The 20858-nt window shown below is 39.0% G+C and overlaps 1 protein-coding gene across 1 annotated transcript; it reads left to right on the plus strand.

Annotated features, from left to right (window-relative positions):
• Window positions 1-2546: 2546 nt before the first annotated feature.
• LOC114060318 lies at window positions 2547-10907 on the plus strand. Its single transcript, XM_027889735.1, has 3 exons — window positions 2547-3104; window positions 4387-4453; window positions 9290-10907. Exons 1-3 carry the CDS (start codon window positions 2643-2645, stop codon window positions 10807-10809), a joined length of 2049 nt encoding a protein of 682 aa, XP_027745536.1. The 5' UTR covers window positions 2547-2642; the 3' UTR covers window positions 10810-10907.
• The last annotated feature ends 9951 nt before the right edge of the window (window positions 10908-20858 follow it).

Here is a 20858-nt window from a genome sequence, read left to right on the forward strand (position 1 = left end):
TGACGTGTGTGCAAGGAAAATTATACTGTATCTGTGGTATTGGGAACATCTGCGTGTTGCGAGTGGGTGTACCTGTTTGATGCTTGTCTGGGAAATGTGGGAAGATGGGATTACTGGAATCTGCTAGTGAGTAAACATCACTTGCAGTGGAATTCTCCTCGTAATTTTAGACATCTGGGATAGGGACAACCCCATCTGACGTTCAGCATGTCTTACCTTTATATACTTAATGGGAAAAATAGGGCACTCAGCATCTGAGTTGTTTTAGATTTCTTATTCAGAATTATTTTGGCAAACAAGATAACACTTCTGCTTAATTGAATGTAGTTTATTTTCAGTAAAACCTTCTTTTTCCTGCAAGAGCTTTCTAATGCTCTCTTTGGTCTGGCATTGTGAACTGCCAGTAGCAGTGAAGGGCCTCTTGTACTGGTGAGTATAAGTTTAGTCATAATACTGCAAAATGGATAAAAATGAGAGAAAAAAAGCCACTCACAAAGCATTTTTTAGCCCTCACATACTCTCCAGCTGAGCTTTAGACAGCCAAAAGGAGCAAAGCTAAATTGACTGACTGGAATGTATCCATTGTTACAAACTTATGGAAGGCCATTTAGGGCAGAGATAATAGAAATCTGGGCCATCAAGTGAGTAAGCTTCATTGCAGTCAGTACTTAAAATTATAGCTGTCCTTAATGCCCATAAGTCAGACAGTTACTGGTTGAAGACAACACTCCTTAAGTATGTGCTTAAAAATAAAGCTCTACTTTATGTTTCTTCCTGAATCAGAGCTTTAGTTAACCTTTAGTTGCTCTAAAGCTTTGCTTGTGTGTGAAAAATCCCAGACTGCCAGGATGAGAAGAGCCCAATAACCCCGTCTCTCTTCTCCCTGTGGATAAATTTGTGATGGCTTAATCATTCAAAATGGTATTGTTCCTGGTCCCACTGAGCAAAGGTAGTGCTACTTATTTAGCCAGTCAAACAGAAGACATAAATTCACAGAGAATCAGATGACAGTGTTCCTGCTTTTCACAGAACTACTTGTTAATGCTAGACAGAAGGAGACATGGGGGTATAACTTAGCAGATACTTTGAAATTTCCAATTTGAATGGGAAGTGTGGCCTTTCCTGGATCCTAGTCTTCGTTTTCTCAAATCCGGTACTCTGCAAACTGCATTAATATTTAAGTTCATACTGAGAAATAAAAGTTGTGTGCCTTATGCTGTAAATAAAAATAATTTGGGAACTGTACAGCTAAATAATTTGGGAACTGTAAACAGGAGTTGCCTATGGTCTTTTTTCATTGTCTCATCTTCCATTTTCTGCACTTATAAGAAGATAAATCAGAGCTGCATAAAAACAGAAGAGTGAGTGTATGGATTCAGGATGGTCTCTCAGGCAGTCTCCAGCAGCAGATACTGTGGAATGTGTGGCATGATATTTTCCTCAATCATTTTCCCAGCTCCAACAGTTTGTTGTTTAGATTTCCTGAATCTGGTTGATGTCAGTGTATATTTTAGCCCCAGAATGCTTTTATCTAATATACTGGGCCAGCAGCTTTCTGGAACTGATTGAAGTTTCAGCATATATGGAAGCTACTACTGTCATTTAGTGTCCTTTAATTCTTGTTTTGGAAGAAAGAGTAAAGAGTCTTTCCATATCTACTTGCTTGATTACACACTACCTCTAATATAGCACAGTTGTTTGGTTTCTTTTTATTTGGGTTGATCTTGGAAAGTCTTACCTACTTTTTCATATTGTAGTGGTATCATACATTAGATTTTCCTTGCTGCCCTTTCTGTGAATGTTTTTAGTTCTTTTTTACTCCTTTTTGAGATGGGGAACCAAGACTGCATGCTGTGCTGAAGATGCTCTGTTGATTATTGTAATATTGTAATGATATATTACCTTCTGTTATGTATTCTTCTTCTAATAAATTCTAGCATTTTATTTGCCTTTCTGACCTCTGTTGGGCACTAAACTGCTGATTACATGGCTCTGTAACCCAACGTCTATATCTGGATGTATTACTTCAAGATCATTTCCAAGGGGTAATAATAATCTATGAGTACAACATCTGATATAAAAAACTTTGAATTTTTTTTTCAGTGGGTGCCTTATTTCACCTTTATCTCCTTTGTGTTTCTTCTTTTCCATTTTATTGTGTCTGCTCAGTATTGTAGACTACTTTTGCAGCTTTTTGCAATTGACCCTTACTTTTACTACCCTTAATGGCTTAGTATATGCAGCAAGTTTTATCACCACATTTTATTGCCTCTACAGTGAAAATTGGCCATTTAGTCTTTACTGTATTTGACCATGTATGTAGGAATGGTTAATCTGTTATTGAACCCCACTGATGATTAATTTATTCCCTGAAGCAGGGGCAAATGTCGCTTATGAAGTGGAAGACCTTGTGGTCCCATGAAGTGGCTGCAAAGATAGTAAAGGAACTGGCCTTATAATCATGACTTGAATTTAGTGCAACTTTTCATTAACGTACTAAAACTGGAATGCTTTTGAAGAGATAATACAGCAAGCTTGGACAATAATCAATAATTTTTATTTCAGGAGAAAATGAAGTTCCATCTGAAGATGCCCTAATACTACAACTGCACCTTGCAAAAGGGCATGAGAAATTTACTGAAATGCTTAAAAGCCAACAGCAGATCATTGTCGATTTGCAGCAAAAACTTGCTGAACAGCAGCATGTACTGGTTAGCCAGCAACAGGAGATTCTTGAACAGCAAAGAAAAATGTATGAGCAAATGGATTTGATCAAAGTCCAGTATGGCATGCTTTTTGATACAGTAAAACAAGTGTCATTTCAGAGTTTGCAAGAAGATATTCAAAATTATTTTGAAAGTCATCTCCAAGGACTTCAGAACCAGGTCAGAAATCATCTCCAGAAGTCATACTCTGTGCATAAAGTGGAAGTGGATGCAAAAGTGATTAATGTTGGGGAGTCTTTGCTGGACTGTGGCCTTTGTGAAAGTGATGAATTTTGCAATTTCCAAAAGACACCTTCACAATGTGAGAAATGCACGTTGTGTCCTGCTGGTTTTTTCCAAATGTCCGAGTGTTCTGCAAACTCTGATCGGATTTGCCAGGTGAAACATAATTCTGTATCTTTCAGTTATTGCTTATGAAGTTTTGGGTTTGACATACTGGGATAACATTCTGGAAATAACTACTTGGAGAGCTACAGAGATCCAGTTTGGAGCACGTGTTTCACTGAACGGGTCTATGGCACTTCAGAGTCTGCCAGAAGTTTTTTTTCTGAGCTTTCTCTTTAGTTTTTACTGCTCTAAATGAGAGACTAGTTTGTGCCAGTTTGGTGTGACACTTTCCCAAACCTGCCAGCTGGCAGAACTTTGATTCTTTTCATCATGGTGGGAAAAGGCATCCTAAAACATTTATACTTCTGCATGCTAAATTTATTTGTTTAATCCCACTCCACTCTACAGGAACTTCTAGACATCTCTGGAAAGCAAAGGAAAGCTTTACTAAGCAAAGCTATAAGTCAGACATTATTTATAGGTTTGGAAACAAAAGTTGTCAGTTAAAACAAATGTAAGAACTAGTTCCTGCTGAAACGTAACATGCAAACATATACAAATATAGAACATAGATACTTCTGTTGTTAAACACATTTTATTATACAACATAAAACCAGCAAGTAAGCAAAATAAAATGGTTCTTTGTTTGCTTTCTGTAATTTAGAAATTCTAATATATATGGGAAACTTGATATTTAAAGCAGTATCTTGTTTGCCAAGTATTGCCCCCAATTCTTAGCTTTACATGACCTGATCAGGCAGTGACCTACGCCCAAGATACTGAGAACCTGAAAGTGTCTGTCCAGAGCTAGTCTGAGTTTTCTTTAGTGCTAGCATTTAAATACAAATGTAGCCTGTTATTCTTTCCTCTCTGACTGCTGTAAGGTGGAAGGAGGGCTTGTTGACAGGAAATACTACTTTCTCATTTACTTTTCACATGTGTTTTTTGGTTAGTACCTTCCTCCCAGACTAAATGTCCTTAAAAGCCTTTCCTAACACTGTCTCGATTGTTACAATGTCGTTAAGATCAATTGAGTGATGCATCCCTCTGGAGCACGTGCAATGTAACAAGCTTTACTTGTGCAACCACTCAGTTCAGCTCGTCATCTGCACACTGCTAGCTTTCTGTGGATACCACACAGTCTTTTTTGATAGAGCAACTGGCATATCCAAATCAAAATTTTCTTGATCCAACACGCTTATGGGATCAGCCTGTTCTCCATCCCTGCCTATGCCTCTTACTAGCAGATGGGTGTCACAGAGCCTGAAGAAATCCTGTTTCAAATTTAAGTTGTCGTATTATAGTGTTTCAATATGAATCTTGTGGTTTACAGGACAGAGATGAATGCACTGAATCTCCAAGCATTTGTGGTGAGAGGATAAAATGCCTGAATACTCCAGGTAAGTTATATTCTCTAATAATTAAAGAATAAAGATAACTAGATCTTCAGGAACTGACCAAAAAAATAGATAAGGACTCAGACTTGTATGTTAATGAGTAGTGACATATGCAGCTTGCTGGGATCAAAGGGGTTGAAAAACACTCATCTGTAAGCTAGTAGCAGTTTTTGTGGACAATGGGCTATTTAGGGGATTAATAACCACAGGAAGCATTGGATGGTCCCTTTTGCCTTATTTTTATGGGGTTTTATGTGCTTTGTTTTAATTTTCACTTATGACCTGACTTTCTTCTTGTTTATGCTGGTGCAAATGGAGTCAAAATTAAAGATATCATTCCTAATGGAGAAAAATAGTTGTCATTTTCCTTCTGCTGCACTGGGGTAGATATCTGATTTGATCTCATGAAGGGTTTTATAAAGCCTCTTTCCATCAACCTTATTCTCCTTTAGCAACAATGTTGTCAAATACTGAGGAACAATCAACAGTTTCCATCATTTGCATGGGCTTGGGGGAATTTTTCCGACATTTAAGAACAGATCTGTCTGGTGTTTTGCACTGCAGACTTCATTACTTCGTTGTATTCTAATGGCAGTCAGACACAAAAGAGCAAAATTGATAGACATACTGAGCAAATTGCATCCAGGTACTAAGTTTCTTTCTATTTGTCTAAGTTTTCTCAGCCAAAAAGGCTCAAAAGGAACTCTGTGATCAAACAGAGCATTTCACCAGTTTTGACCTGTACCTGAGGTCTCACAGTCAAATAACTGAAGGAGAGCTTAATTAGATTTTATGGTTTTCCTCTAGACTTCTAACTTGTGAAAAGAGTGTGGCCTCTCTGAGTGGCAAGGGCTGTTTTCAGCTGATTATGACTGATCTTGTATCTTTCCTACCCAGCCACTGGTAGAGGAGAAATGTGGGAGGTTCTAGGAAAGGGTGAAAAGAGGGCATGGGTTCTCTTATATTGTACTTCCTTCCTCTGGGCAGGAACTGTGTTGGTTTGGGTGGTGTTCATACAAAACACCACAGGAAACTGGAAATGGACTAGAGCAAGGGAGCACTTAGTCTTGCCTTATGTGGTAAATGCTGTAGAGGAGTTACCATCGATCTTACAAAAGAAGAGGCAAGACTCTTTTAGACAGTTTTAATGATGAGCAGTTAGAGGGAAGATAGCTTAGGGCCCAACATTTGAGTCAGAGCTTTGGAAAGATGTAAGGCTTTGTCTCTTCTAAAGTGAGGCATTTGGTTTGGTTGAATTGGTAGGTTTTTGGATGGAAGCCCACAAGGGCTTGGTCCTAACAAAGGAGAGCCACCAATGCAGTCGTCATTTGGTGTTGCTCTTGTCTGTGGCTTGGAAGAGAGAAGGCTTTAAGTCATTTATTCAGTGGGTTCTGTGGAGGGGGTGGAACTAGACCAAGAGGGTCTGTACAACTGCTGGAGGAAAGTGAGGGCAAAATACTGCCAAGAAACAGATGAGTAATGATGTCATGTCAGACCACAGAAGGGCAGTAGCAATCTATTTGAAAGGGAAGGACACTTCCCTTGATTCATCTTCTCCCAGTTTTAATGGTGGCTTGTAACTATGTGAAAACAAACTGTTTCCCATCACCTGTGAATCAATCCCATCACCACAGGAATCAATGTCCTGTCAATGTTGTTTCCATCTGTCATGGAAGAGAGTGTTCTTTTTATTTTTTATTAGAGACAACTGCTACTTTCTGGCCTTGGTAGCTTATTATCTTCTACAAGTGTGATTACCATGTTAAAAGGCAGGGTGAAACTGAATGTCTGTTTTGGGTAATGTAGGGAAGATAGAGATGTGATCTGACATATGAGTTCCAGATGTTGAATGTGGTTTCTTGAGCTGCACGCAAAGGTCGTTGCATCTGTAGCAACTCATCTTCACTGTATAGTGTGAGAGGAGACAGGGCAAATAACAATCAAAAAATGTGCAATTAGGAGCCTTTCCCTCTTCGCCCTTCCGCTTTCCTTTACATCATACCTTCTTCCTCTGCTGCTTTTTCTCACTTTTATCTGGGGTAAGAGTTGTTAGGTTATTTGATTAAATGGTAGTCATCAAGTTTCAATAACAGTTGGAGGTATGTGGTCAGTGAAAATGGAGTCCAGTGCATCATTTCCTTCTTAGATAATCACAGGAAAGTGGTCAAACTGTTGTCCAAGAAATAGAGTCAACCAAAGGCAGTCTCCCTGGAATGCCATGCTAGCTAAGGAGGACTTACTGTAGAACTTACTGTAGAACTTACTGTGGGATGCAGGGGGCAGAGGAATGGGAATCTAGACAGATAGCCCCAATAATAAGCCATGTTGATATGTGAGGAACCAAATTTGACGTAAAGGGTTTAAAAAGAGATGAATTCCAATAATTAATCTTCTTGAATCTCATCTTTGCATCAGGCAGTTATGAGTAGTAACAGCAGAAAAATACATGCATGGCTTACTCTAATTGCCTTGCAGTTGCCTGGCTTCCATGAGTGGCAAGGGCTGAGGAGTGTGCTGCAGAAAATCTTGATTTCACAAAACCAGGTTGAGCTGGGTTGAGCTCATTGTTAAACCAGGTGCAGCAGTGCCCAGAGCAGGAGCCAGGAGGAGGTGGGAGAGATAGGCAGGCAGTAAAGAGCAGTAGGAGGCAGTCACAGCATGCTGCTGTGCTGGCTTTCTGATGTTTGGCTATCATTTGCTGCTTGACCTCTTCTGCGCAAAGGATAGAGTGCTACTCTTGCCACTGTGTCCATAGTATAAAGTAGCTTGTGTGCTGCTTTGAAGTCACCCATTTGAAGCACACACAGGGGGAACACCTGCTGCAGATCTAACCAATAAAAGACTGGACAGCAAATTGGAGTGAGTAATCACCACATGCATTTGTAAAACTTGTTGTTTATAAAAATCCTCAAATATACATTAAAATATTTTAAAGAAGCGAATAGCATAAAAAGGATTTCTAGGCACTACTGCAAATCTTCTCTGCCATGCAAACCAGGTGTATTTGTGTACTCAGTATCAGTTCATCCAGTATTTCTCAGTGGTGGTGGAGCTGTTGATATGAGAAGTAGACGTGGTAAAGAAGTGTCATATGAACAATTACATCATGGTTAAAACCAGTTTCAAAGGGAAAGTTTGTCTGAGATTTTTTTTCTGTATTCCCTTTAGAATGTTCTTAGTTGCAAAATGTGATCTTACTTACTTGGCTTTTGTTTCTTATAAAAAAGCCAGACACTTGCAGAGGGGAGCAAAGTGTTACATTTCTCTTGACTTTTTATCAAATGGAAAATATCTTACTGTTCTGCAGTGAGCTCAGAGAAAATGGTACCTGGTCTTAGAAAGAGTATTTTCACATCATAAGTTGTACAGTCCTACATATTGGTGTTAGTGGAGAATCGTTGCTTAAGAGAATTAAACGTAAATAGACAAAGTGATATGAGGGTGAATATATTGAAGCCTGTATAAAGTAACTCAGTGTCTGGTGTTCTCTGCTGAATAATTTAGTATCAGGAGTGAATTCTAGCCAATATTCTGACCTCCCCTGTGAGCCCAGTGCATGTGTACTGCTTTATCTTGCAGTTTGCAGTATGTGTGGCGAGCTCTTCTGTCTGCATCATCAGTCGGCATAGCCAGCTCCAGCCTGGGGCTAACAATGGAGAAATGTGGCTTGTTGGGATCCACATCAAATGCTTGTAGTCCCAGTCTTAGAGGAAATACCAGCCCAGGTACAGGTACAGGTACTTTCCAGCTGAAGAATAAAGCAAATTTATGATACAGGGTTTAGATAGTAAAGGATATTTAAGAAGAGCTATAAGAAAGCTGATTACTGTGTTATAATTATGGTGACAAAAAACATAAGTGGGTGCATTAGTGATTACATTTTGAGGCACAAACTGCAGGTGGTTATTCTTTAGGGTGCCTCAGATCTTGTCTGCTGATTTAGATCCTGAAAGCTCCATACATAAAGGTTTTGGGTTCTGGTTGCTCCAGCTGGAAGCACTGGCAGCTGGTGGTGCTCTTGGAAAATTACCATAGAAATTACAGTCTGTTTTTAAAACTTGCTCTTTGGGTGTGCATTCTTTCACCCACTGAAGTCATAAGGCACAACACTGCTTTATGTCAAATAAAGTAGTTTCAAACAGCATGTCTAGATATTTCCTTTACTGTTTGCAGCAGTGTTTTATTTTAGCTTTATCACAACTGTTGGCATCCTGTGTCTCAGGACTGTGGTTTTCCACTTTTTAAATGCGTGGACTTATCCAGACTGATTTTAAGCATGCTGTTTACAGTTTTGGTTTTCCTATTTGTCTCTTGCAGGTTCTTTAAAAACTGTGTACAGAGTGAATGCTGGGGATCCCTGTTTCTTTGGCTGCAAAGCACTGCTTTAGCAATCACAGGGATACCCTGTGATGTGTCTGGGCAGGCAGTGCACATTTCTCCATGTGTAGGGGAACTCTCCCTCGGTTGAAAGTATCTGAGCTGCTCAGTACACCTCTTAGTCACCATGCCTTTTACCTCAGGGAAGGGAGTGTCTTTGGAGCGTTGTCTTTGCATCTGATACATTACAGGTTTTGGTTAGAATTGCCACTCTGTAGCTCCTCTTTCGCTCTGAACCATTGTGCTTGGCTTGGACAAGCTGAGTTATGCCTAATATTTCCTCTCTATTAGCTATCAATGTTCCTTTAATAGCACAAAGTGATCTAACATCAAAACTGTCTGCTGTTTTCTCCCTTATGATTAGATATATTATCAAAGATACTTGATATGTGGAGCTATAGAGTTCTAATTTTTAGCGTTTTAAAGGTATGACAATAAAAACTGTCCATTTCCTGTGAACAGGTGGTTTCCGATGCCTTGGAGTTGCTGAGAAAGATGCGGCTTTGGGAATGTGTGGAGACGAGTATTTCTTTAATAAGGAAATGCAGGAATGCCAAGCGTGTTTAAAATGTGAAGATGGAATGGTGGCCATGCCTTGTTCCACTGTCAGTGATACTGTTTGTTCAGCAACCGGTGAAAACAAGCTCTCAGAGTCTTGGGCTGCAAGTATTATTCTACCCTCTGTGAAGTCTGGCATCTCTCAGGTCTACTCTGGCTTGAACTTGAAGATAAAGGGAAAGCTTCCCTGTGAAATCCTATCTGTTGAAGATAGCAGCCTGGTATTCAGGCAACATGGTCTGTTGTGGACTGACCTAAACTTTGCAGTAAAGCACAGCTGCAGGAATTTTTTGCAACTTTCCCTAAAGCTCAATGGCAGCGAGGAAGGCTGTGAACTGAGTGGTGTTCGGATTGAACAGCCAGAAGGAAAGTATTTCCAGAGCACTAGTTTGAGCAGCGCTGCCGAAGTGGAGCCCAGCCAAACTCTTTCTGTGTATCTGAGGAGCCCAAATCAATTCTGCAATCAAAGCAAAGACTTAAATATTTATGATCTTATTACCCCACTCAGTTTGTTTTGGTTGTCCCACGACACAGGTGCTGTAGCACTCAGTGCACAGATGTCAACAGCAATGCATTACCAAACAAATTATCGACCTATCTTTAAAATAATTTCTGTTTCTGACCCTTACATGCTAAGTTTATCTCATGATGGCAGAGCTATAAAGTTCACTGAAACCGGTGTTGTCAAATTTGTATTTCACCAAGCGTTGTATTCCATGGGTCATACATGTGTCCGGGAGGGTTTCTCCTTAATTTCTTATATCAATAGAAATGGTACCAACAGAGAACTAATGAATGTATTTAAATCTGGGGTAAATTACAGAGACACATCAATATCTGCCTCTGGGGCCACGAAAGTTGGTGCTGGAGATCTGATTAGCTTTGAGATACTTTCTCCTGCACAGTGTAATGTTCGGTATTTTGGAGATAGTTCTGGAATTAGTATGTTTAGCCTCATCTGGATCCCTTCAGCAGTTTCTAGTGCCATATCAGCCACAGTTTCTGTTACAGGTCTGCCTACTGGAGCTGTGAGAAACAAATTACTGGATTTCACCCAGGTCTCATCCAATGAGAAACAGATACAACTGGTTTCTTCTGGACAGCTTGCTCAGAAGTATTTTATTTTTACTGAAAAGGGAGTTGCCAGCCTTACATTTAACTTAAAGCTAATCCACTCATGCAATGTACTCAAAATGACTCTCAATCAGTTGACCATGGATCACATGCAACCCACAGCGATTGCTCAGCAGATTGGAGGTCAGATGCCAGAGGGAAGCATATGGACCAGTGTGTCCCTCCGTGCATCTTTTGGAGTACGTAATGGAACACTGATATCAGTTTCTCTTGACTGTGTGCGTGGAAGGATCAATCAGATCACTCATGAACATGGAACCAGTATATTTATTTTATGGATTTCATCTTAATTTCTGTGCAATGAAGTCAGCACAGAACTGGGGTTTAAATTGTATTTGTATTCTATATCTATTTGACACTGTATACTATGTTGACATGAGATGATCATCCTGCCAAAATGCTCCCGATTTTAGGAGTATTTAAATATAATCTGAATTGAATGATCAGTGTTTAAAGGAAACAAAAGCTTTCAGTGTTCCAAGATTTTAATTCTGTTAACATCTTCAGGCAGGGGAACCTTGAATTTGGATCAAACTCTCTTATTTTTAATAAAGCTGTCCCTTACAATTGGTTATTTCTGGACCACAAAAAATTGCAGGTGAGGGTAAATACATTTTAGTACTGTAACCAAAATGGAAGCCAATGGAAACCTGCTTTCAGCTTCTTCTCTCAACAGGCTAATAATAAGACTAAGTGCACTTTGAGTCTAATTTGTCTACATTTTACAAAATGTATATTCTGTAAATGGAGAGAACATGCCTCAAACTAGAGGTGATGATATGGCAACACTGGAGTATACATTCTTAATATTATAGAAATAGACTGGGTTGAAAATAGAATATTGTTTTTATAACAAAAAAGAGTGGAACTAATGACTTTTCTAATTTAATTTGGAAATAATCTGTATTTAAACTATTGGGAAGGCTTTTCCCCATTTTTACTTTTGCCTGTGAAAAGTTGCAGGAAGAGAAGGAGGTCTATCCTAAAAAGTAAGAGTGGATAGGCAAAAATAAACAAATACTAAAGGAATGTCTTGAACATAAGACTTTTGAAAATTAGGCAAATTTTTATTTGATTTCTTATAAATAACAAAATATTTTTCTGACCAAAAAGGAACACTATTCACAAAGCCTATTTATTTTGCTGAATAGGTGCTGAATTTAAAAATGTGGGGTTTTTTTGTTAAATCACTCAGTTAATTCAAAGAAAATGTGTATTCATTGACACTAATTTTTGTCTTCTTTCAACTTTTCCATCAAATTATTCTTATTTTTTTCTTGTCTATGTGGAGTGTTTTGTCCTATTTTCTCCTTTCTCCTCCACAAATGCTGCTTCACTCTCCTCTCTCATTCCTTTTGTTAGGGGTAAATGGCATGCCTTGCCACATATCTTTCCAGCTTTCTTTCAGCATTCCTACAAAAGGATAGATATTTGTGTTACAAATGTAATTATAGAAGAGGGACCTTACAATGCACTTGCAGGCTGCTTAAATCAACCTTACTGAAAAGGAATATTATGCACGATATACCTTTAATGTAAGTGTCTGCCTGAGTATGTGTATCTAAAATATACATTTGCTCTTCATTTGTTTTTGAGCTTGTCACACTGTTTTTGCTGTAGAGCCTTCTCCTATAGTTTTCTGTAAAAGAATGAACCCAATTGCAAGACCTCTATCTGGTAGTTGTTTTTACTTGTAATGTTAATAACTGTGTTCTTAACACCTGAATTTATCTTTCCATCATCTTTTTTTTTTTTTCTCATCAAGAGTATCCTCAAGGATGCAGGCTTTGGACAAACTGCTCTCCTGCTCCAAATAAAGAACAGTAGTTTTTCTTGCTTTCAGCTCCGAAGTCTGAGCAGTCCATCACAAGACACCTCACTGGGCATTGTGTTGCAACCAGCACAAGTACACAAACCAGTCATCCTGGTGTCCCCAGAGTCTCTCTGAGACAGAGATCTCAGTGCCTGTGTGTAGCCAGGGTCTCATTTGTTCTCACAAGGTCATAAGGAAGGATGAATTAAAACTAACATTAAAGGTGTTCAACATTTGAAAAGTACTGTTGTAGGGGATATTTTGTAGTGATAGAGACAGACTTTGGGAATGAAAACCTGTATCTGTTGTGTGCAGAAGAGCTGCATTACCTAGGAGCAGAGCAATTTTTCTGGGTACTTCACTCTGGAAGCCTACTGAGGCTAAACAAAGATGAAATGGCACAGGAGTTAAAAGTTTTCTGACATACCCCTCTGCTTTCTGTGGAAGGGTGCATGTGCAAGGTCTGCAGAGAGCAGACCTGAATATTTCTAAGGTAAGAGTTCAGGGGAAGACTGTTAGAGAAATCTAAAAATTATGTGCTTATGTTTTTGTTTCAGAGGAAGTTAAGAAAGTCTCTTACAAGCAGAACCCCTTACTTTCCTTTTCTGTTTTGTGCTTTGTAGTTGTGTTGAAGGCTGTTGCCCCCCTAAGAGTCATTCTGGATTTAAAACTGTGTAGCACATATCAGAATGTGGTGTTAAACATAAGCTGGTACATCTTTAGCAAAGTGCAGATGTTACTTGAATATAATAAACATTTGCCTGTATATAGCATATAGCAAATTTAATGGCGTGATTTGTATGAGTATGCTTTATTTGAGTGAGATTGTGAGATCAGTAGAATTGCTTGAACAGGGAAGAGAATGATGCTCCAATCCTGTATTATGCACGTGGTGGTACTGACATTTAAATGCACCATTATTAAAGGATGCAGAAACTATGAGAAAGGTACAAGTGAACATTATTACAGCTAAGAGAGGTTCCAGAGTATGAATTCTTCAATGCAGTAAATCTTCTTGGAGGATTCTTTTGGGAGTGCCCAGAATTGCCCTTAATTTCAGAGTAGACTTCTAGATGCACAGGGGCAGAAACACAGTATTTTGCTTCCATCTGGTAGTGATAATGCATCTGATAATGTTTTACTCATGTTATCTGTAATAAGGCCCTCAAATGACAAAAAAAGAGCATCTCTCCCTTTCAAAAAAAGGAAATGCCTGAATCTGTAGTTGAGGTCACTCACTGACCATGGTTAGAGCAACAGGAATTAGAAGTGAATGTGTTGGAATCAGTGTGGATTTAGGATCGCCTAATTAAGGCCATAGTATATAGCCTCTGCATCTATGACAATGATATATATCGCCTCATACCATGCAAGGATAAGTGGTGCACTGTGATCCTGAATAAGATAAAGTTCAAGAGGAATCAATGCACAATGAATGCTCCTTTTATGGCACTTATCTCATTTGCTGTAATAAATTGCATGTCTTATTGACAAGTATATCTTACTAATTATATTTACAACTTTAGAACTTTTAATTTTTTTCCCATATGGTTTCTTTCTGTTACTAGCACAATATAGTACTGTGAAGTACAGAATGCATTTAAAAACTTTTCTTTTGCATCTTTTGATACCAACCACATTCATCAATATGGTTAAAATAGCTGCAGACAGTCTCTCCAGTACTTTCTGCTAGAGAGTGATTCCAGAGGAAATATTCATAAAGTAACAGAGTAAGTATGAGGTTGGTAGAATCTAGCTGTACAGAAGGAGTTTAAATTAATACATCCAGGAAGGCAGGTGGTTATTTCACTACATTCTGCAGATAATAGGCAACCTGTTGTAGAAAACTTGACCATTACAGAAGGAAAATAATTTAGGTTGTATAGTGCTACTCATTCAATAGGAAAAAGGATTTGGCTTACAAAAACCTGAATTGTTTTGTATTGTGAAACATTTTGCAACTTCAAAGATTTTACCTGAATATATTTTATTACCTATGCAATTTTTTAATGCTTTCTGTGAAGTCAAAACTGGGCAGAATTTGTTAAGTTTATTCCAGTATTTTGGATGTTCCTCTGTTCTCTGCAGATTGCAGTACACTGTGAAACCTACACTAGTTTCAAATGGTGCTTTTTATGAAATTTCCTATTTTGAAATATCGCGTTGTTTTAAAAAGACTGTTTAGATACTTGCCTCAGTTAATAGTATATTGTAATATGTTTTAAGAGAACTTTACTGAAATAAATAAAATGATAAGGCTTCATGAGTGTTTTTGTTCTGTTCTGAGGAAGATTAATTGCAGCTATCACGTTTTTTTACCAGTGACTTTTCCGGGATCAGTATTTCATAGATATTATCAGAATTAGTCATCTGAAGTGCTGCATGAAGTGGCACTAAACAGGAATAGTAGTAGTGCACATTTCTAGAGATCATCTTGTCTGCCTGCCTTCTGTTCCCATGGTTGTAACTGTAGATCTGAGGAGATGAATACTGTCAAAAGAGCAGTACAGTTCATCCTGGTCATGGCTAGCATCCTAGGAATACAGAGTAGAAAGAAATTTGTCCTGCCTGGTGCTTCATAGGCTCTGTGTCATATGTAGAAGATTTTAGAGTGTTGGGGGGGGTCCAGATCAGAGTGTTGCAGTAGCACAGCTATGCTTCTGTCGGGGTCTGGGCAGGTTAAAGCTCATGTGTTCTCGGTAGAAACTTTACAATTTTTTTAAATTGTACATCTGTTTCTTCTTTTTGGAGATGTTATTGTTTATTAGATATGAATGAAAGAGAGGTGCTGTCAAATTACCTCCATTTAGAAATAATTTTGAAAGATACTTCTCCAAAAATTTATTTCAGCCTTTTCCATTAAAAGCAAAAAAAGAGGTATTTTATGTGACGATTTCAGCAATTGCATTTGTACTGATTTGAAGGACTTAAAGAAATAATTGCTATAAGAAGGAGATTGCAGACATTGCTAAGATAGCCTAAATTAGCCAAGGATAAAATTAAGAGGAAGGAGAAAAGAAGTATTTGTGAAATGCTGTGGAAAAATAGAACCACCCTCCTCCAGGCTGGATCAAAAACTGCCCCTTCTCTTCTGGCCTTCAGCAGCTGGTTCTGTTTATGCCCTTTCCCTAACAGCCCAGACCATCTTGATGGTTGTCCACTTTGCACAAGAGCTCTCTCAGATGCACCTTACATTTCCCTTCAGGGGCCTGACATTTACTTGTACAACGTCCTTATGCACATGTCTAGAAGCACACTGTGCCACCAAGCCTGGTGCCCCTTCCTCTGCTCGGAGGGCTTGCTTTAAAATAAGGCTCAGAAGATATTAACTGTGTTCATGGCAGTGCCTGTGCTGCCTGACAGAAATAGGTGGCGAGTGGGCCTCAAAATACCTGAGTTGCCCATATGCTGGACTTCAGCATCTGTGTATCTACATGTCTTTCACTTCTGGCTCTGGACATATAAAGCTCAAATTACTGCAAAAGAGGGATCCAAGAAACTCTTGTTTGCATTAAATAATTGGATTGGTATTACTAAAACAGTTTCTTGGTCAGCTGCAGTTTGTGTAGCTTCCTTCAGTCCTTCCTTGGAGCTCTGCAGGCACACTGCGACCTGCAGGATTGCATCTTTTGTTCATAGGCTCTTCAAAGGGAAACTAACCACTCTCCAGATAGTCTAATGCAATCCAGTTAAATGGCATCTCTTGAAAATAGCCTTAAAAGGCTGCATGTAATTTCCTCGCTGGAAGGGTGTTAATGCCTGGTTTTAGCAGAAACTTTAAGTAAAAGCCTGTCATGTTTTTATACATATATAATCTCCCTGGTTAAGTAGCATTTCCTCTAAAAGAAGAACTATGGAAAAAGGATTTAAAGAAGTTCCTGCATCTTTTCATAAAATCAGTGTCTCCAACTTTCCCCTTTGCATTTTTCCATTGGAAAGGTAGAGGAAAGAAAGGGAAATAAGAGAATGAATGTAGGGAGAATGGAGAGAATGGGAGAAAAGTGGGAGAAGGAAAAGGCAATCTTCAGTCTTTAGGTAATTTCATGTATAAGAATTTAAACTAGTTTTCATCAGAACTTTGTGAGTGAAATTCCTGGGGTTTTCAACCAGTTGTAACTGAAAATTTGTTCAACTGGAAATTATGTTGATCACATTTGGCTTCATTTCTGTCTCTTCATTAAAATACTTCCCACCCACCAACTTTTGTAAACTTCAGTAACATTAGAGTATCCTAAATATCCTTAAGCATTTTGCTCAGCTGGAACATTAAGTTAGGTAATTGGGTTAATTAAATGCCAACTTATACTGGGAAACCTCTGGATATACTTGTGGGTTTTGGCATGCAAACCTCAGTTTTCATCATTACCTCTTAACTATGTTTATATTGGGAACTGCTTCTCATTAGATAAATGAGCCTTCTCTGAGCTCCACATTATCGTCACTCGACTGCTAATGGTACCTTTAATTCTCCTGTGAGTATTTTTGTGTTATATTGCAGTCAATAATGTAGACAAGTATTAAGTGTCTTCAGGACCTCTGTGCATATGGAATGTCAACAGACTGTTCTGGTCACAGTTGTTTTTCTCCTGACTTGCTTCATAGTTTTAAATTAGAAGTTGAATTCAGTTCAGGAGTCCATATGATAGATATGGGCTTTCAAAGCGAGTTTGACCTGGTGAGTGATTTAGACTGGTAATCACATCTGAGTTGCATGATTGCAGCCTTCTCTTGCAGAGTATAAAAAAATTCTGAGAATATTCATAGATTAAATGCAGGTGTCTCAAGTCAAGAGCTGGAGATGGTTTGCATCAAACTCAAAAGCCTCATACTCTACTCAGAAGGTCAAAAAAGTAAAAGGGATTTAGTATACACTGTAAACTACACTGTTTGTTGAAGGAGAAGTACATTTGTTGGTTTTATTAGGAGAGGAGAATGAAAAAGTGTGCTTTATATCAAGTAGATTAAAACTGCCTAAGGTGCCTTTATGCCTGAAAATGCTCTGTATTTCATTTCTTCTTGAACATGTACCTAGATTTGTTTAAACCTTTTTTTCAAACCACTGTCATATCAGTAACTTTAACACAGGCTTCATTCGTGCTAAAACCTTTGAGGATGTTTTATTCCACCATGTGCCAGATAAACATAATACATTTCAAACACCTCTGATCATAGTGTCCAGTACTGCAAGACACCCAAGAGGTGAGAGCCCTGTGATTCTGTCTGAGGCAGCAGTTGTGGGATGACTTTTGTTGCTCATTGCTGTACTCCTGAGGGTAAGCAATGCTTTGCTTGGAAGGTTGCCTGTATTCAGTGTTACATCTAACAGCAACTTAAGAGAGATTTGCTCCAGGAGCCCAATCTAGTTTGCATATCTGAAAATGCCTAGAAATTGCAGATGCTGTAGCATTGAGTTTTGACTATGTCAAAAGAGGCCCTCTCTGCACACACTCACTACCACCCCAAGAAAGCCTCACTTGTACCAGGGGTGCCTCCAAAGTGCCCCTGTTCCCAAGCCTAAATGACTATACAAAAGCCATCACCTCCAGCCCTGAAAAACAGGATGACTGTGCAAAAACAGCACCTCCCCACACACACAGGGGAGGCACCAGGAGGGTTTCTGAAGGTAGATAAACCCATTGGACTTCACATTTTGTGGGCTTCCTTTCCCCACCACTCCCCGGCTGACCAAGACACCAGCAATGACAGTGACAATAACCAAGCACATCAGAGACCTCTGGGTGGTGACTATAAACTCTTACTTTTCCTCTCTCTTTCTTTCTGTCTTTTCCCTTACACATTTTAACTCTTATTCTTTTCTCTCTTTCTTTCTCTCTTTTCTCTTATTTTCTTGGGTGATGTCTTTCCATATTACTATAGATAATAACACCCAAACAGCTACATACCTGTTTTCTTTTGCAACCAAATTGTTGCACCTTTCCCTGACTTGAAGCAGGGGGTGGCTGGGTGGTGGGGTTCCCTATAGTCAGGGAAGGGTGCGGATGTGGGGCTGCAGCTGCCTGTTGAGAAACAGAGATAGCAAAAAACTTTTCTGGTTTCAGGGCCACTAAATGTTGAATATGGTCACATTACTGCAGAGGTGTTTCTGTGCCCATCAAGATTCCCAGCAGCAGGTTTGTCTGCTAGAGAGGGCTTTTTTTGTTCAGGGAAAAACTCCGAGCAGGGCAAGGTCTTATTTATCACTGCCTCGGCTGAGCAGTCATAAAAGTGGCAATAATAGGTAGTTGATAAGGACAGGAAAAAGGCAGATCTCCAACCCTGGGGAAAGTTTTGACAAATGGCTGCTCAACTGGATTGGAGGCGTTGCTGGCTTGGAGACAGATGGGCTCATCAGTTGTATGCAGGTAATGCCACAGGTAAATGAGAGGAATTACTGTAGGCGTAGCTGAAGTAGGTACAACAATCTCTTTATCTACTGTTGTCATCTTTTGCCTTCACAGTTAACTCATTTTTCTTTGAAAAAAAAAAAAAAACAAACAGGAGGGAGGGAGGGGTGAGTGAGCTCTTTGGGCACGAAGAAAAGGATGTCTTTTGATTTTGATGCTACGCATTAAACAGCTGTGTTTGTGACAAATCTTTGCCACAAATTGTTTTGTTACAAGTTACATGGGCTTCTGATTTGCAATCAGTTAATGATAGATTTTCATTTCAGTCCTTACTCTTACAAGTGTTTGTCTTTTCTATTTCCTTACGTGTGTCGCAATATATATCAGCTGATATTCACTGTAACCTTTTGATAGAAATTTGTAAAGATTTAGATAAGTGGTAATTGAATGTTAAGCCCCCATACACTCCTTTTCAAAAGCAGATAAATACACAGTCTGTAGGTTGCCTTGTACAATGTTTTGAGCAATACAGATTTTTTTTGTATTTCTCCTGTCATATTTCTGAATGAGCTAATGATTGTAAAAGTAAATGTTATGTTTCAGGTAAAGTTTTGGGGGGCTTCAGTCTGTTTCATCCATGCTGACTTGCCTTACATGCCATGAGGTCAACAGTGAAGTCTTCAAATCTGAGTTAATCTGACAAAAGAAAATACTCAGAGCAGAGGATGTAAGAATAAAAACAAAGAAGGTCACAGTCACTCCCTTCCCTCATTTTCTGCAGATTCCAGCTAAACTCTTAACTTTATTTGATATAACGGGATGTGCTGGTTGTTTTCTTAGAAAGAAAAATGTGTGTGGGAAGAAATCTGGTAATTCCTACATCATAGACCTTGAAAATGTTTTTGGGCTTCAGCTTTATTGGCAGAAATATTTAACAGTGTTTCTAAAGGCAAATTGGAGAGGATTCTGTACTCTTGACACTGACTTATTTTGATTTGTCTTTTGCAACTTGTTTGTATTTTATATTTGAGAAAAAATTGAGAAAAGTATTTCTCGTGAGCATATGGAGGAGTTCCTTAAACAAAAGCAGGCAGTAGAGATCTTCAAGATTTCCCTTTTTGAGGACTATTGATGCCAGGTCTGTATTAATAATGACAAAAGTGTCATCTTCAACCATATAAGTGAATTAATGCTCAGCTACCTATTTTCCCAGAGCAGTCTAAAAGGAAGCAGTACCTTGGATAAACCAGCCACAGATCAGCAGGACATACCATTCTTCCTTGCCACAGCTCACCTTGAACCACAGCTTTGAGAATTACCCTGTTTTGAAGGAAGGCTGTTGCCAAGTTTTTGGAGCGGGTTTTCAGAACAGGCTCTGACACTCAGAGCTCGGAATGACTCTGAACCCATTGTACAACCTGAAACTACTGTGGACTACTCTATCCACTGTGGATGATTATTTAGGTTTTTTCTGGTGCTCTTTCTACTTGTTTCCACATTTCTTTAAAAGAACTGAAAGCCTATTACCATGGCGTGTGTTTTCAGTGCATTTCCTGTCATTCACGGTGTACCCTGAGAGCCCTGTGCTATTTCCCTTTCACTAGGTTGAATTTTTAGATTCATTAGGAATCTAAAAAAATGCATATCTCAGCATAGCAATTTCTACTATTAGAGTAATGAGAAGTAACAATTGTTCTAATTGTTTCTTTGTTCTAAAGAGAACAAAGTTTATTATTGACCCATATCAAAGTCACAGCACTGGCTGGATGATGGGTACAGATGCCGTGTTCTTGTTTAGATTTCAGGGTCTGACCATGGAATGCTGGTATCACTGGGCAGGTGGCTCAATCTGTAAAGGGCCACTATAGTACAGGAGTGTTATGAGGGTAAAATTTATTACTAACGACTGTGAGGTATTCAGATGCAGTGGTAATGAGGCTGTACGGATGTCTGGAGTATGTGCTTCACTGCACATCTGAAGCAAGACACGTCTGTTTCCTTGACAACCCCTTTGCATCTGTACCATTGTAGCTGCTCTCCACCGGACGTGGAAACATCAAGCATCATTACTGAATCTTGCTCACATTTTGCTTCATTCATATTCTGCTATTAAAAGAATTCTCTTTGTTACATTGACAGAGTACTACTCTGAATGGTGCAGGACTATTCCTCTCTTCCTCCC

Source organism: Empidonax traillii, unplaced genomic scaffold (assembly GCF_003031625.1).
Source record: "Empidonax traillii isolate 1590-97213 ecotype Southwest subspecies unplaced genomic scaffold, ASM303162v1 scaffold271:size677799, whole genome shotgun sequence".
Lineage (NCBI taxonomy): Eukaryota > Metazoa > Chordata > Aves > Passeriformes > Tyrannidae > Empidonax > Empidonax traillii.

Coding starts and splice junctions, on each gene's coding strand:
- LOC114060318 (XM_027889735.1), top strand. CDS start 2,643: ATGCTTAAAAGCCAACAGCAGATCATTGTCGATTTGCAGCAAAAACTT. Junction 3,105..4,386: donor ACTCTGATCGGATTTGCCAG/GTGAAACATAAT, acceptor TGTGGTTTACAG/GACAGAGATGAATGCACTGA. Junction 4,454..9,289: donor AAAATGCCTGAATACTCCAG/GTAAGTTATATT, acceptor TCCTGTGAACAG/GTGGTTTCCGATGCCTTGGA.